This window comes from Schistocerca americana, chromosome 6 (assembly GCF_021461395.2).
Source record: "Schistocerca americana isolate TAMUIC-IGC-003095 chromosome 6, iqSchAmer2.1, whole genome shotgun sequence".
NCBI lineage: Eukaryota > Metazoa > Arthropoda > Insecta > Orthoptera > Acrididae > Schistocerca > Schistocerca americana.
Window position 1 is genome coordinate 309,162,504 of NC_060124.1, and position 17,420 is coordinate 309,179,923.

The following is a 17,420-nucleotide window of genomic DNA, read 5'->3' on the forward strand; positions in this document are numbered from 1 at the left end:
CGCTGGATCCCAAGAACTGGTCGTTAAAAATCGGCACCACACTTCGTGTCGCCTAGTCTCTGCTTTAGACTGCTCATCCTCAGCGACCCTAAAGTTCTAACACTGTAATTCCCTGACGATTTGTTGTTGGTTGTCCGTGTGTCCGGATTCTTGTTTTTGTTCCTCACTTCACGATACCTAATGAAGTAGTGAGTGAGTGGGACTCACCGAGCATCTGGTCCCTGCAGACGTCGATGCGGGCGACGCCGAAGCTGGGGTCTGTGTCGGAGTCGTAGCGGTCGACGGTGAACTCCCAGTAGTGGACGCCGCGCGAGAAGCCGACGCCCGCCAGTGCGACGCGGTGCTCGTAGCCGTCGCAGGTGACGGTGCAGTTGTCCTCCGACAGCCGCAGCTCCGGCGGCAGCGCGCACGCGTCCAGCGTGAACCACGCCACTGCACAACACAACATGACGGTAACACGTCAGCCAGCATGGCAGTGGAGGCAGAACAACGTTACTACGGTCGGAGCGAAAGACATGCATGTGATAGAGAACATAATGAAGTCCTTTGTGAAGAACCAGGCACAATTTTAAAATTATTATAGCAATCATAAACATGCGAGTGCAGGCTTTCTCGGCGAATTTCATATATGAAGTTGGGTTGGGTTGTTTTGGAGGAAGAGACCAAACATCGAGGTCATCGATCTCATCGTATTAGGGAAGGACGGGGAAGGAAGTCGGCCGTGCCCTTTCAGAGAAACCATCCCGGCATTTGCCTGGAGCGATTTAGGGAAAGCACGGAAAACCTAAATCAGGATGACCAGACGCGAGTTTGAACCGTCGTCCTCCCGAGTGCGAGTCCAGTGTGCTAACCACTGCCCCACCTCGCTCGGTCATATATGAAGTCTTCACGGGTTGTCAGCCGAGTAGCATCGTCGTCTCGTAGAAACGTTTCGATGGAATGCATCTCCGTCATCTTCAGGCGAAATGTCGGGATATCGTCGGTCGCGAGCTTATATCTCAGCTGGACCGCTCTCCGCTTCCCACGGCCGGCCGATCACAAAATGGATACAGTGAGACACAAATAAGGAAAGCTCTGAAGACCGACCACAAGAAGAGAGACCAGATGACGACGAAGCAATGGGCTCTGTGTTCTTGCCATACGCGGGTCCTCCAACGTCCAAGATCGCGAGAATTCTCAAGAAACATTAAGTGAAGACCGTTTTCCGCGCAGCAGGAAAAATCAAAGACCTTCTCGGTTCAGTCAAGGATCCACTCGGCCTGACGACAGCAGGTGTGTACAAGATCGGATGCGAATGTGGGATGCAATATATAGGACAGACGCAGCGCTGCATCTCACAGCGCCGCAGAGAACACATCAGGCATGTACGCTTGGGTCAGACCAACAAATCTGCTGTGGCGGAACATAGTATTGACGATAAGCACACCTTCGATTTCGAGGACACAAAGAAAATATGCAGTACAAACGGATTTTGCGACTCAGTAATCAAAGAATCCGTAGGAATACGGTTACACGACAACCTAATCAACCGCGACAGTGGCTACCATCTCAGCACAGCCTGGGAGCCTGCAAGTCAGGAAAATCAGAGAAGAACGTTCCGTTCCACCAAGGGCCGCGGACGGAGCAGACAGAGACGGACGCCGGGACTCGAACCCCGCGCACGCGTCTCCCCCTTCGCCCCCCCCCCCCCCCCCGCACCACCACCACCGACGACCCAGGCGCATCGGGCGATTCCGCGGGCGCGTGATTGGCCGGCCGCGGGAAGCGGAGAGCGGTCCAGCAGAGATATAATCCCGCGACCGACGATATCCCGACACTTCGCCTGAAGATGATACGCATTCCATCGAAACGTTGCTACGAGACGACGATGTTACTCGGCTGACCACCCGTGAAGACTTCATATATAATCATAAACATAACAGCAGGAACAAAACTAACTTCCACTATCTATTACTTAAGCTTACTCTCAAAGCCAGATTTATGCATCCATACATATTATATAAATGGACCAACGTACTCGTATACAGTGTGGTCAGAAACTGTCTGAAAAGCTCGTAAGAGTGTTGCAGGGTAGGTTGTGCTGAGAAACAATTGTCTAGAAAAAAAAAAATTCCATACGTTGCACAACTTGTTGTACCAACTTTCCAATATCTCGTCACAGAAGGGAGCCGCCTGTGCTTTCCGACACTTCTTTACGCTGGTCTGCAGTTCTTTGTCTGTGCCAAAATGTTGTATGCTGTCCATGTGAGCAGAGATGAACATTGAAGTTACCCAATCAGGCGTTAGAGCACGCATATTCAAGAGGCGCGAAAGATAGAATTAATATCAGTTGTTACGAGGGTTATTTGGAAAGTAAAGGTCCGATCGGTCCCGAAATGCAAAGCACAGTGAAAATAAAAAATGCTTTATTTGCGACAGTCAGCTGGATCTTCCAGCTACTTCTCTACATAGTCGTTACTCCGACTCCGACATCTGTCGTAGCGTTGTACCAACTTTCCAATATCTCGTCACAGAAGGGAGCCGCCTGTGCTTTCCGACACTTCTTTACGCTGGTCTGCAGTTCTTTGTCTGTGCCAAAATGTTGTATGCTGTCCATGTGAGCAGAGATGAACATCAGAAGGAGTCAAATTCTGGCTGTATGGCATATCATCAAACACTTCCCACTGAAAACGTCGTAAGAGCGTCCTCATTGCTCTTTCAATCTGCGGCCGAGAATTGTCATGAAGAGTGAAAGGCATGACAGGTACGTTATGTGGCGTGCATGAAAGCAGAGGAAACCTCGCATTGCGCACCCATACTTGGCGGAAGAGATTATGGACTTAGGTATTTTTACTTGCTCACTGTGTGCTCAGAACTGAAAAGGGAGACGTGACGCGATCGATGTGCATACTAGAGACACTGTTCATCACATCTGTTTAGATTAGATTAGATTAGTACTTGTTCCATAGATCATGAATACGACACTTCGTAATGATGAGGAACGTGTCAGGTTAATAAAAGGTGTATATCCAAGAGATTACATTACACAATGACACTGAATATTTTTAATTTTTTTGGGTGGGGGTGGGTAAATTACCCACCTACTGTATCCAAAAATTCATCTAATGAGTGGAAAGAGTTGACATTCAGAAATTCTTTTAATTTCCTTTTAAATGCTATATGGCTATCTGTCAGACTTTTGATGTTATTAGGTAAGTGACCAAAGACTTTTGTGGCAGCATAATTTACCCACTTCTGAGCCAAAGTTAGATTTAACCTTGAGTAGTGAAGATCATCCTTTCTCCTAGTGTTGTAGCCATGTACACTGCTATTACTTTTGAATTCGTTCGGATTGCTAATAGCAAATTTCATAAGCGAATATACATATGTTGTGAGACTACAGTGAAGATCCCTAGCACTTTAAATAAGTGTCTGCAGGATGATCTTTGATTAGCTCCAGCAATTATTCTGTGCAAAGCTTCATCGGATTGCCATTTTAGTTTCCATTTCGCGACCTATCGGACCTTAGTTTCCGAATAGCCATCGTATAGTAGCGTAGGTGACAGCGTACGAGAATACTCAGCCTATGGCTCGGGTTCGATCCTTACTGCCGCCCCATGTCTTATTTTTGTATCGCTCCCTTGTTCAGTTTTAGGAAACCAAACGAAGAATACCTTTGGTGATACCATCTCTGACAGGTCTCTTGAATTTGCGCGATCACCTGCCTGATAGGCTAACTTTAATAGTAATTAACTCAGAAACTGCACAACACATCGATTTTTTTCCTTAACAATTATTTCTCAGAGCAAACTACCCTCAACACACTTCCTATCTCTGCAGGCTGTTACTGTCCACCCTGTGTACGTATGTATGAATGACCCACGCCGCCTCCTAAACAAATGGGCCAATTTCTAACCGAAGTTCGCACACATATCACTTACTATCTTGAAACAATCACTGTGACGGTCAAAGTGGTGCGGCTAGAGTGAAAAAGATGTGTAGCCCAAGACGCGCAAATGGCTTACTTTAATTATTCAGTATTTGAGAATCAAGAGCACTTTGTGACTTGCAACAAACTCTACACATAATTTCAAAGTTTTACAAAACATATATCGCTCGATGTACCTGCAGACACACATTATTGAATGCCAGTTAGTTAAGGAGATACGACGTCATAAATACTAAGATATGTGAAAAATTCCCGCATCGTGCACGACGTTTAAATTTATTACCTCTTTACTAGTACCTCAGTTCGAAACATATTTTGCAGACAGTATCCACATATGTCGTTGAATCTACTGAGAAAAATGTATCATTCTCAGTCACATGACGTTTTAATTTACACCTTCTTTACTGCTGACTCTATTCGCAACACATTTCGGAGACAATATCACATATACGACTGGATGTACTTTCAAATGACTTAACGATACGTAGTTTAGACAATATGACGTCATAAACATTGAGCTGCAAACTAAGTGTGACATGTGCGTACTTGGGCAAAGTAACTGTTAAAAGGCTCCTCCTAAACCCCTGGAAAGACTTCAACCAAACTTGGTACGTATACTACTTACTATCTGGAATGAAATACTGTGAAGGTAAGAACCAGCAACCACCTATTGTGGTGGGAGTGATAACGTGGAGAGAGAGAGAGGGTGAAGGAGGACATGACATACTGGGAGGGGGAAGGAGCAGATGGGCGGAGAGAGGGGCAGGAGAACTTGGACAGTGAGTCGGGTAGGAGCAGAGCAGGAGATGGACAGAGAGTGGAGAGGAGGAGACAATGGATTAATAGAAGATTGTAATAAATGCATACGCACGCAACGCCAGGTACTGAACAACTTGTTTGATAAAACGAAAATATTACCCCGTGCATCCACCTAGTGGGATCTGCCATCAAAAAAGACGTTCAAATCGGAGTGTGTAACAACAGTTTTAACCGAGACCGTGGGTACATCTTTAGTGGTGCATGGAAACGGGCGCTTGATGCTGAAAGGCAAGAGAGAAGTCTACTGACGAAATCAACATCCCTACCAATGTCCTTCAGTTACAGACATCGAAACGGTCTCTGGTAGCATATGGAAGTTCCGTGACTTCGTGACGTCTCCGTGGCTGAATTCAGCCAACTAAAATTTGTAACAGCTTACTGAAATCTAATCTCCTGTCTATAACACTGCAGGAAGTCGTCGATGGCTTGACACTGACAAATTTAATACGTCAGGAGCGCCGTGAAGAATCTATTCAAAGTCTTAAATAATCTGAAAACATTAAAGTATTTGCCATATGTTCCAAAATGAAGCACATTACATCAAATACTATATAAACGAAACAGGGAGAACCCCAAATCGACCAAAAGATCTCGGATATTGTTCAGGAAGATTTTCGAGTATTTTGATATGAGATACCCACGGTCGCCGTTAGTTCCATACGGAGTGACAATTAAATATGATTTTTTCGCTTTCTTACCCAATTGTCTTACTTGAGAACACAGAGTAATGCAACGACACGTGGTTGCTGCTGCTCCGGAAACAGCTACCGTAGTGCTGTCCTGCCGCTCTTCCACAGAGTTCAGTGAAATCATACACGAATAGCATATCGGACATCTCTTTATCAGAAAGCCTGTCTATACCACAGTATATCACAGTTAACGTATGCCCAATACTGCCGGGAAAACAATTCCGAGACAGAATCCGGCAGTACTCAACTCAAGCTTGAGGGTGGAGAGTAATGTGACTATTACTACTGCCGGCCGCTGTGGCCGAGCGGTTCTAGGCCCTTCAGTCCGGAACCGCGCTGCTGCTACGGTCGCAGGTTCGAATCCTGCCCCGGGCATGGATGTGTGCGTTGTCCTTAGGTTAGTTAGGTTTAAGTAGTTCTAAGTCTAGGGGACTGATGACCTCAGATGTTAAGTCCCATGCTGTCTGGAACCGCGAAACCGCTACGGTCGCAGGTTCGAATCCTGCCTCGGGCATGGATGTGCGTGATGTCCTTAGGTTTAACTAGTTCTAAGTTCTAGGGGACTAATGACCTCAGAAGTTGAGTCCTATAGTGCTCAGAGCCATTTGAACCATTTGTTACGTCCCATAGTGCTTAGAGCCATTTGAACCATTTGGTATTATTATTGTCAACAGCAACAAGTGTGAGTGAACAGAACAAATTTCTTTTCAGATAAGGGACACAGTATGTACATCGTTCAGTAACTAATGCAACACATTTTATTCTCGCTCACTTTCGTTTGAGAAAATGCGGAATTTATTGTGGCACTTCGTAGAATATTCCTGCTTAAGTTCCTATAAGTTTATGAAGATACGATAGGTAGCGGTGCTGTGCATATACTTCAAAATGGCATCTGATGTGGAGGTACGTTCCAAGCAGAGAGCGTTCATTGAGCAACACAGATATTCAAAGGCACTTAGAGAATGTCTACGGATATCTGGCAGCGAACCAAATCATGGTGAGTAGAGCAACGCTTCTGTCATCATCGCAACAAGGTCGCGAAAATTGTCTGATCCGCCGCGCACCGGCCGGCGGCACACGCCTGTAATTCTTGCCATGTCGGAACGTGCGGACAGTCTCATTCGATGTGATCAACGCATGCAAGAGAACTTCTTCTCTATGACAACGTAAGGCCTCACTCATGTCTCCACACCTGAGAGGAGTTCACAAAATGTCACTGTGCAGTTGTTCCTCATCCACTGTACAGCCGGGATCTCACGCCTTCTAACTTCCATCGGTTTGGTCCACTGAAGGATGCATTCCACAGGCAGCAGTACGTGTATGATGAGGAGGTTATTGATACAGCAAGACGTTGGCTCCAACGTCGACCAGTAGAGTCGTACCATAAGGGTATACAGGGCCTCTCAGTAAGGTGGCGTTAAGGCCGTCGCATTGAACGGAGATTTAGTTGAAAACCAGGGTTTTTCAGCCAGAGGAGTGGGGAATGATATGGTGTATTGAAATCCTGAATAATACCAACCCGCTTTCAGAAAAATATGTGTTGCCTTACTTATTGAAATGCCCTCGTATTTTCAGTTCAGTACAAATATAACGACAAATGGAAGTAAGAACTCAAATGAAATGGGATTACTCTGCAACGAGCCACCAGATATCACGCGTGTCACACCAAAATACTAAGCTGATATGAAACTTCCTGGCAGATTAAAACTGTGTGCCGGACCGAGACTCGAACTCGGGACCTTTGCCTTTCGCGGGCAAAGGTCCCGAGTTCTGTAAAATTTGGAAGGTAGGAGACGAGGTAGTGGCAGAACTAAGGCTGTGAGGACGGGGCGTGAGTCGTGCTTGGGTAGATCAGATGGTAGAGCACTTGCCCGCGGAAGGCAAAAGTCCCGAGTTCGAGTCTCGGTCCGGCACACAGTTTTAATCTGCCAGGAAGTTTCATCCCTGAACAAGATTCGAAATTTTGTCTGTGGAGTTCGGGTTCACCTTATTATTTGTAATAGCAAACGCTCACAATACGTTATTGTCCATTATAAAATTTGTAGCATTACATTTCGGCATTTCGGCAAAGAAGATAATTTGAGTGAGCGCCGAACATTTTCCAATTACGTTAAGTAATCACTATGGCAACCAGGAAACTATAGGAAGTGAAGCTGTTAGCTTCATGATTAACAAGGAGCGCGGTACCAACAGGAAAGACAGTTTTAAGCTGGCGCTGCACGCCCTCCCGTCTGGTTAGGTAATCACTTTGACGGCCAGGAGGAAACCTGTAGGAAGCGGAGGCCTCCCGGACCCGGAGACGGCGCCGCGTCAGCGCCATGATGGATATCCCGGGGAGATTACCCGCCGCTAATTGGCGCTCGGCCTATCCATCACGGCGCGACGTCACATCCCGCACCTGGATACAAACTTGCGTTGCGCTGCGCCGGGGAGGTGTGTTTTTACACGAGATCTCGTATGGCGCGCCACGTGTCTCTGCCGGACTTGAAATGCGTCAAGCTGAGACGGAGTGGCATGTAATCTCTCATAATGCTGCAGAGATATTCCACAGCCGCGCAGGAACCTCGCCACCAACGGCACTATTAATTGTCTTTATTTATTATCGTCGTTTATTGTTTTCGTTTAAGATCCCACGACAGGGACACAATGAATTCTGTATATTATCTCGGCGACTCATATACTGGTTTCCTGCCATCCTAAGTAGGGCCGCTGTTACAAGAAATACTGAATAACCAGCCACAACCCAAGATCAGATGAGAGGTTGATAGCTGTCAGGTAATTCCTCGACCACACTACTTACAGAAATATCGTCAAAATGAGAGTAGTGTTATACACAAAAACGATCCCTGGGCAGACAGAATCTCAAACTCTCATTGCGTCTGAAAAGAAACAATATAAAACATATTAAATATAATCATGAAGCCACAGTGTCTGACCGACGACCTCAGCAGTTTGTTCCCGTAGAACCTTACCTACCTTACCACAGTGTCTTTTGCTCATTCTAAACTAGACAGAATGCACTGTTCTGATTTGTATCCTCTGTTTCCTCTATCAATGCTCTGTCTAACGGGAGATTTAAAAGCTACCTCGTTCCATGGTGGACTACACTGTCAATCAGTTTCACAAGTGAAACTTCCTGGCAGATTAAAACTGTGTGCCGGACCGGGACTCGAAAGGTCCCGAGTTCGAGTCTCGGTCCGGCACACAGTTTTAATCTGCCAGGAAGTTTCATATCAGCGAACACTCAGCTGCAGAGTGAAAATCTCATTCCAGTTTCACAACTATCACAATATTGGATTTCCTACAATTGCACTTGCGCGGTCATTCCACTTTAACTCGCTCCGTTCGCCTATACCTAGATATAATTGACCTGACTACTTTCAATGACTGTCTGGCAATCGTGTAATGGCCAAGAACTTGGCTCGTGTGCAGTGCTCTTGCATGTGTGTGAGTCTCTCTCCCCCGAGTGCACACTTCCCCCTCTACCACGCCATCCTGTATGACAGGGTGGGGGTTGGTGGAGGGGGGGGGGGAGAGGAGGAAGCGGTGTTAGGGGGACACTGCGAAGGTTCTGCAGGTGGCATGAGGCTATGATTCATATTTATCAACAACATAGATGAAAACAAATTACTAGTACTACTGAACAATTTTTATCACCCTGAAGACATAATAAAAATTATATCTGGCGCAAACTGTAGGCATTCAGACAGACAGAGTTTCACAGATTTTCCTTACTCAGGTGGCCATGCAGAAGTGTATTATCTTGTTTCATAACAGAAAAAAGTCTTTCACTCAGATATGTTGATCAAAACATTGATATTACTTACGCAACCTCATTATGGAGATGTGGGAACTCTTCACAAGGGGAACAACGTAGAACTCCTGGACAGCTTTAACGTAACAGAATTTGTCTTTAAAAAGGGGAATTACATTCTAGAACGAGTAGTTCCATCTGAAGATGTACAGGGCGCTTTCAGCTGAAATGGCGAATAGTCTCAAAAACAGTTTAAAAACAGATTCAAAATTGGCTGTGTCTTCAATATTTTAGAAAGCTGTTCGCATAATTCTTTCAATTATAGAATGCATTGTTCAAAATACGCTTTCCCTTTCACGCCAGTAAGCTTAGGAAATTGACGATGTTCCTTGTCAGGAGTTGCCCCTTCCACAATGCGATTTTCTTTTTAAATGCATTCACTTTCACCATGGAATGTTCCTTTTTGCTTCAAGAATTCAACAGCAGCGATTCTTAAATCGGAATTTCGTTCCATGTATGTTCTCTGACTTAACTTACGTTTTTTCAGTAAGATACAGCCTCCATACTCTTAATTCAGTCCCATCAAAAACTGTTGCAGCTGGCAAAATAATAATGCGTACGACTTCAGAAAATTTGCTGTTTGCACCACCAGTCCCATCACGTGTTCTATGCCTACATATTTAACACGAAGTGCTCCTTGATATAGAGAACAATGAAGCCCGTACAAATCGTCTGTCGATCCTTAGCTCTTTCATCGTCAACTAAATTTTTAAATCATCTCTGCGTGGTGCTGTAATGCCGTTTCACAGCAAATTTGCGGTACCCTTCGATTATGCGAATACATAATAGTTATTAAGAGTTCTCATTCTTCTCCTCTGTAATTCCGATTGCTTTTTAAAGGTCTGCGACGGTAGATAGCGAGGTTGCTCCTTTTTGCGGAAATGGTCAGTGAACCTATGAACAGAGTCGCATTGCACTGGTAAATGAACTGTCGCTCCATACCGAGGGACGAGCAAAACCGAAATGTACCGAGTAGTGGCGAACCGGTTGGAGCCTCAGACCGCGAGCGGGAAGCACATTGTGCACACGTGACGTTTTGAAACCGTGGCCGTCCCTGGTGTATTCATATAGTAACGGATCTTTACGCCTATTTATGGGGAATACATTACGCATTTTTATGTTGAACAACAGTTACCAATCCCTGCACCCAGCGTCTATCAACTGCAGGTCTTCCTGAATTTCGCTAAAATTTTCAAGCGTTTCAGCTATGCACAGGGTGTACGGATTTAAGGTTCTGTAGCATTTATTGCATTCAACTTACAAATGCAAATAATACAAAAAATGAAAGAACAACTCAATCAGTTTGATCTGTATAGCAGTGCGCAAAGGGAAGTGTATGGAACGACCAAGAGTGACTAGAGGACGTGTTGAGCGAGTGAGAGTCATTCACGCGTTGCCCTAAGAAATCGGTTCGGAAGGCTAGTCGTGAGTTAAAAGTTCCAACCACGTCTTTGTGGAGATTTTTAAGGAAACATAACTACATCCTTATCGTTTGCTGTTCTTACAAGCTCTAATGCCTACAGACTACAGTTTACATGGCGGCTTTGCAAACGAAACGTTTCTGCATGACGTTGAAGATTTCCTGAATCCTGTCGTGTTCAGTAATGAATCGATATTTCACATGACGGGAAATGTGGCCACTCATAATGTTTGCATATGATGGTCAGCAGTGCCCCACGAGATGGTACCGTTGTAACGAGGCTTCCCTAAATCAAATGTCTGAGCCATGTCCCGGCGAAAAGTTTATGGCCACCTTCTTCGGTGAAGCAACTGTAACTGGTGTTTTTATCTTCATGCACTGAAACTATGACTCTATCGTCAACTAGAAGAAGCTGAACCGCAGAACTTCGTTTGGCAGCAAGATGGTGCGCCGCTTGACTAGCATAACACAGTGCGCTATTGGTTAAACGACGTTGTAACCGACCGCTGGATTGCCTACAAGGGGCCATGTAACAGAGCTCTTTTCTTTTTAGGCAACTTTGCTGAAAGAGATTATTGTTGAACACCCGAGAGGTAATTTTAACCATCTGAGAACGTTACCAGAACAGTTCAGGTTTGTTCTTAATAATTAGCGATGCGACAAGTAAGAAAGATCTTGTAAGAAGTATTGTCACCAGAAGTGAAGCTATAGATCACATTGCGAATTTTGGCAAGTGGAGGTTCAAATGCATGTCTACAGTAGATAATGTCTGTTCTACACGTAGATGTTTAACTTTCTTGTATTTTTAGTAATTCATTTATCTTTTTCCAATATAATTAATTTTGCTCACCAGCTCAGTTATCGTCAATCCATCGATGTCCAGGCCGTGTAGGACTGCCTGAAGTGCATCAATAAGTCGCTGTTTCTCTCTGTAGCCAGTATCATTGAAATCCCGTGAACACTTACGCAGAGCAACAATGTCCAAGAAGCGAATAGTTTGCTCCGTTTGCAACTTTGTATTTCACTTAATCGCAAATCACTCGTAAATACTATTTCCGTGTCGCCAGATTTGGAATAAGCCGGAAGTCTTTAGTTTCATCAGCGACTTCAGCAACAAAGCTCAGCGCATGTGCAAAGCGCGATAGCGCACCTTCGAAACTTGGTTTCGCAAGTTATTATCGTCGTTAAAGATAGCCTTATTCAGCGTCGGGCCTGGTGATATAGTAGTAAAGTGCGTGCCTAAATACAAGATGTAGCGAGATTGAATCCCCGTCGGATTGCTGAAATTTTCCGTATGCCTTTAATCAAGCCTTCACCTTTCAAAAATGTGAGGAGTCGGCAAGAACGACGCGTGGTTCGGATTCCTTGTTAAACAATAACTCCCCTTTCCCTGGTTGCATAACTGGGGTAGGTCAGTGAAACGGAGGTCGTCGAATTGGCGTCCAATTGAAAGACCTGGAACCGGCCATTGAGCTACGTGAAATTATTATCATTAGACATTTAATAATGTTGCGAAGAGGTGCCTAGGCTGCCTAACTAGTGAAAAAGGTGCGTTCTTGGCGTACCCGATGACGGCGAATTCTATTTGGGGTGGAATAATTTGGATAAACTCGAGTGTAACGCCGGGTTCACACATGCAGTTGAAGTGCCGCCACAGCTCGTGGCATTCAGTAGAGGCACTGCGAGCTACCCTTCCCACAGGACGCGACAAATTCTACGTGTTCGCACAGTTTTCAGCGTGTCGGCAGCTGAAATCATATAAGCGGATATTAATGTTTTAATGCAGGTTATGGCATTAGAGCTGCGACAAGACTTAAATACAAGGAAAGAAGAACGTATATGTTTGATCCGAAAATAGAGGTCAGGCAGCAATAAAATAGGTAATAAACACATTTTTAAAATAAATAGAATTGAAGGTGATAATGCTGTCTGTTAAGGCAAACCAACCAACAGCAGGCATATAAATAAGATTTCAGAATTTTTTATATTCGTTAACGTAGGCATTTCGCGTACGATACCTCTATTTTTTTTGTTTCACACACTCGGGGACTGTTTCGCGCATTTAATCCACAATTTATATACTGCTTGGCCTCTCAAAGTACGAAGTTTCTACAATTACATGAAATGCATTCGCAGTTGCGAATAAGGGGAGCCATCATATGTATAACGGACTGACGACAATGAAAATTCGTCCCCTACCGTGACTGGAATCCGGATTTCCCGTTTTACGCGAGCAGTCGCCATAACCGCTTTGGCTATCCGTGCACGAATGAAGGCCAGAGCCAAATTTTCCTATGTCGTCGTTCATGCTTTACGACGTGCAATTATACATGTTATGTAATTCCGGTATGGGGGAGGGGAGGACATTTTAATTGAAAGACACTGCCTGGTATACGCGCATAAATAGGATATCGCAGTGCCTGTGTTGTTAAGAAGTGCGTGCTTGTACACACGCACACTCGTACACACACAATTGCTGCTATAGGTTGTCGTTCTTGTAGCTCTGAAGCTGCAAAAGTGTACCTGCAGACTACAGTTTCGAGATTTTTTTACTGTGAGTGAATGACAACACACTGAAATCGAATGGAGAACAGCAGCAATTATTCACGATAACTACCAAATAATGCCGGTTTTTCGAAGTACAGCCACCACAGAGCAGTTGAACGACGCTTTTTAGTGATGGGGGAAGTCTAGCTGCGACACAAACTACAACCAAATTGAAACTTTCGTGGCACGAAAAAAGTTGCATCTCTTGAGTGACGCCACTAAAACCTGGGTGTCCATATATGCAACTGCCGTGCGGTTCTAGGCGCTACAGTCTGGAGCCGAGCGACCGCTACGGTTGCAAGTTCGAATCCTGCCTCGGGCATGGATGTGTGTGATGTCCTTAGGTTAGTTAGGTTTAATTAGTTCTAAGATCTAGGCGACTGAAGACCTCAGAAGTTAAGTCGCATAGTGCTCAGAGCCATTTGAACCATATGCAACTGTGGCGCCACTACAGCATGCCACTAGCTAAGGCGTCACTTAACTTGCTTGTGTGAACCCAGGTTCAGTGTGTGGGAAATGAGACGAAGCAGACGGGACGCGGGAGGTGGCAGCGTCAGCCGCCACGTGTCCAGAGGTGAGGTTAGGAGAGGAGGGGAGGGTTGTCAGAGTGGTGGGCCGTAACTCAGCGCTGTCGCCGCCGTCGCCGGCGCTGGTGGGCACAATTAGCACGCCATTAGGGACGGACCGCGCAATTTGCGTGCCTGCCACATCCACGGCCACCCCCTCAGCGTCGGTAAGAGCAACAGCGCCAACACCGGCGACACACGCTCCCGTAGCGTACTCTGTGCAGTACGGTGTTATTCGTAAGCACTTGGCAGCTACTCACGCATGTCCACTGTGGGCTGTAGTTATCGTATGGTACCGCTAGTTGCTAGATATGCTAAAGCTGTAAGGACGAACTGATTTACGCTGGGAAAATATTAGTTCCAATTTTGGCCACCAGGTGCAAATCTGGCGCTGTGAAAGCAAGAGAGACGCGAGGTAGTGCTTCCATACGTAACTGATTACAAACAAGATGTGAACAGAAAAGGTCAAATAAGTGAGAGAGGCGTAATGTTTTGTTTTATTCTTAACCACTACTTACACGATTTGTTCAACATGAGCACCGGAGACGTTGACGAGTTGCTGTATTCGCAAAACGAACTGATCAACATTGGCCCGCAGGAGTTGTGCTGGAATCTGGGCACTCAGAAACGTGTATCTGTACACTGGCAAACGGATTATGTAGAAACCGAAAATGTCCTTGGCAAAAGCCTACTTTCAGAAATCCCCAGAGCAAAAAGTCACATCGATTCAAATCAAGTGATCTTGGAGTCCATGCATCTGGAAAACCTCAAGATATAACACATTTTTGGAAGGTTTCTTTAAGTGAATCTCCCACTGTCCGAATGGGACAGGCCGAATGACATGAGATGTTGCCCGATGTTGCATGAAAACAGTTATTTGCACACAGCTGCGCTCTTCCAAAGCTGTAATAACTTGATGTACAAGGTGGTCTGCCGGCCGGTGTGGCCGAGCAGTTCTAGGCGCTTCAGTCTGGAAGAGCGCGACCGCTACGGTCGCGGGTTCGAATCCTGCCTCGGGCATGGATGTGTGTGATGTCTCTAGGTTAGTTAGGTTTAAGTAGTTCTAGATGTTCAGTCCCATAGTGCTCAGAGCCCTTTGAACCATTTTTACAAGGTGGTCTCGATATCGTGCACACCTGACAGGCCTTCTGGATGTATTCTCTTCAAAGAACGGACCAAGAATAAAGGTGTTTGTGAATCCACACCACACAGTCAGATATGGCGAGTGCAGTAGCTCTTCGTGCGCAACACGCGATTTAAAATTACCCAAAATTCGTCAGTTCTGCGCATTCAGTGCAACCTATAGTGCAAAATGAGCCTCCATAGAACATTGACCTACTGCATGTAATCAATTTCGATCCGTGACAGAAACCTAAGAGCAACTTCAGAACGTTGCTACGGATCATTAGGTTTCAGTCGCTGCACCTGCCAGTCAGTCAGGCCGTGTCCGCTGCCGCGCAACGCCTCTCAACTTGCACGGTCATTACCGCTCCCATCACCTAAAAAATTTTAAAAAGATTTTTAAATTTTAACTACCGCTTTCACCAGATGACGGTATATTGGACATGAATAGCGGGGAGTGGCTACAGGGCAATGTTCAACGTTACTATGTTATAAACAGCGTATATTGCCTGAGGATGCAGCAGTAAGTGGTGCGAAACCGGTAGCAGATTTAATAAAAATCATTCATACAGCCAGTGCGGAATTTTCTTTGAAAAATGTCGAAGTTTGGCTGTGGTTGCCCGCCCTACAAAACAATATGTCAAATGATAGTACTCTAGTGCTGCCGAGCCAAGCAGGAGCATTCTGCTATAGTTTAATGTATGGAATAAACTTAGATGTGGAGAAGTGAATGGTCGGTAATGTTGAGCAATCCCAATATTTCTAATTACCATTATAACGCTATAGGGACATTCGGTCCCGTGGTGATCGATTTTTCTTTCACTTCTACTTCCCTCTCCTTGTTTCCTTTTATTTGTACATTTTTCTGTTGGTAAAGTTGTAGAATTTCGGTGTTGGTGCTGAATATCATACAGGGCGTCCCAGAAGGAATAGTCAGTATTCAGGGATATGACAGGAATGATTTTTCGAAACAAAGAAGTCTAGAAAACATGTCCTCTAAACAGGATACCGTCAGGGCTATGAACACTTGCTCAGTAGAAGAGATGTGTTTCACAGTAGCAAAGATGAACGAATGCTTGTTCTTAAGATATGCATTTCAGAGCTCATGTTTACTATACTTTTCTTGTTATAATTCTCGTTCGAGTCATATTCCTGAAAATTGACCATTCCTCAAGGACACCTTGTATATTCAGTGTCATACTGAAAGAAATACAAAACGTACAGAATTTAATTACCCGTCGTAGACTCACAAGACGACGGAGTCCGGTATAACAGCAATCTACACACACAAAAATATAAAAGTTCGTTTGTGCAAAATAGTAAAGCGCCATAACTTTTTCACCGATAGCCTTGAAAGTTTGACACAACGTTCATTCAAATAGGTGCATGCTTTTATAACCCACTAGAGCGCCACATATAATACATAAATGTATGTGTGATAAGTAGAGGGGAAATCTCCATAAAAATGTAAATGTTAATTTATTCAAAATCTTAAATCTCTGAAAGTTCTTGTCCGATTGCTTCGAAATTATGACACGACGTTGCATTCGAATATCTGCGTGTTTCTATACAATTATTTTTAATGTAGATTATTCATAAATAAGTATGTAGTATATACAGTGGAGATATTACCAAACATCTCGAACAGTTCTTGAACAGTTTACTTTCAATTGTTACATAATGCTCTAATAAACATTCGGACAGATACTTGAAACGTCGTTAGCAAAGAAGAATATTATGATTGGAATACTACTACAGATTCTGAATATGCAATAAAAATATACAAGACTCAAGGCCAGATAGAGGGAGGTAAGTGGATACAGACAGAGGGATGCGAGGAAATAGAAAGAGGAAAGGAGGAGATGGGCAGAGAGAGGGGGAGTAGAAGGCAGACATAGAAAGGGGAGAGGAAGTGATGGAAACAGAAAGGAGAGTGAGTGAGTGAGTGAGAGAGAGAGAGAGAGAGAGAGAGAGAGAGAGATAGGGACGGAGAGAGAAGGAGGTGCCAGGAGCAGATGGCCAGAGAGGAGAGAGAAGATTGACAGAAAGTAGGGGTGGAGGTGAAGGACAGAGGGAGGGGACGGAGGAGGAGGTGGACTGAGAGATGGGGAAGAAGGAGATTATAACTTACAACCAATTCCCATACATGTTAGAAATATGTGCTATCTCTTTTATTTCTTTTTCATTCAACCAGACTGAGCCACAACAACGTGTGGTGGGGAATAGCTAATAAATAAATAAACAGTCGGCGCGAAGATGCAAGGAAAGAAGACAGCTGAGTCACGAAAACTTTGCGTTACTCCGAGTCGGTCGAGGATGACGAACTTGTAGAATACGAAAAATGCTGAGTCGATCTCGAACTGCATGACACGAGAAGACGCGCGAGTAACGAAACGTTATAGGCAGTAACAAAACAGTACTTGGTGTCTCGTGGGATACTCGTTACTCAGTAACGAATACATACGGTGCGCCAGAGTCCTACTGGTGGTCGTCCAGCGAGACGGCCCCGCAGGAA

At 44.9% G+C, this 17,420-nt stretch overlaps 1 protein-coding gene across 1 annotated transcript in view; it reads right to left on the reverse strand.

The window, feature by feature from the left end:
- The window catches only part of LOC124620109 (E3 ubiquitin-protein ligase TRIM9), a 140,566-nt gene that overhangs the window by 14,696 nt on the left and 108,450 nt on the right, over positions 1-17,420 (reverse strand). Inside the window, exon 8 of the mRNA XM_047146778.1 lies at positions 208-432. Within this exon, the coding sequence (XP_047002734.1) occupies positions 208-432 (225 nt within the window). The remainder of the gene's footprint in view (positions 1-207; positions 433-17,420) is intronic.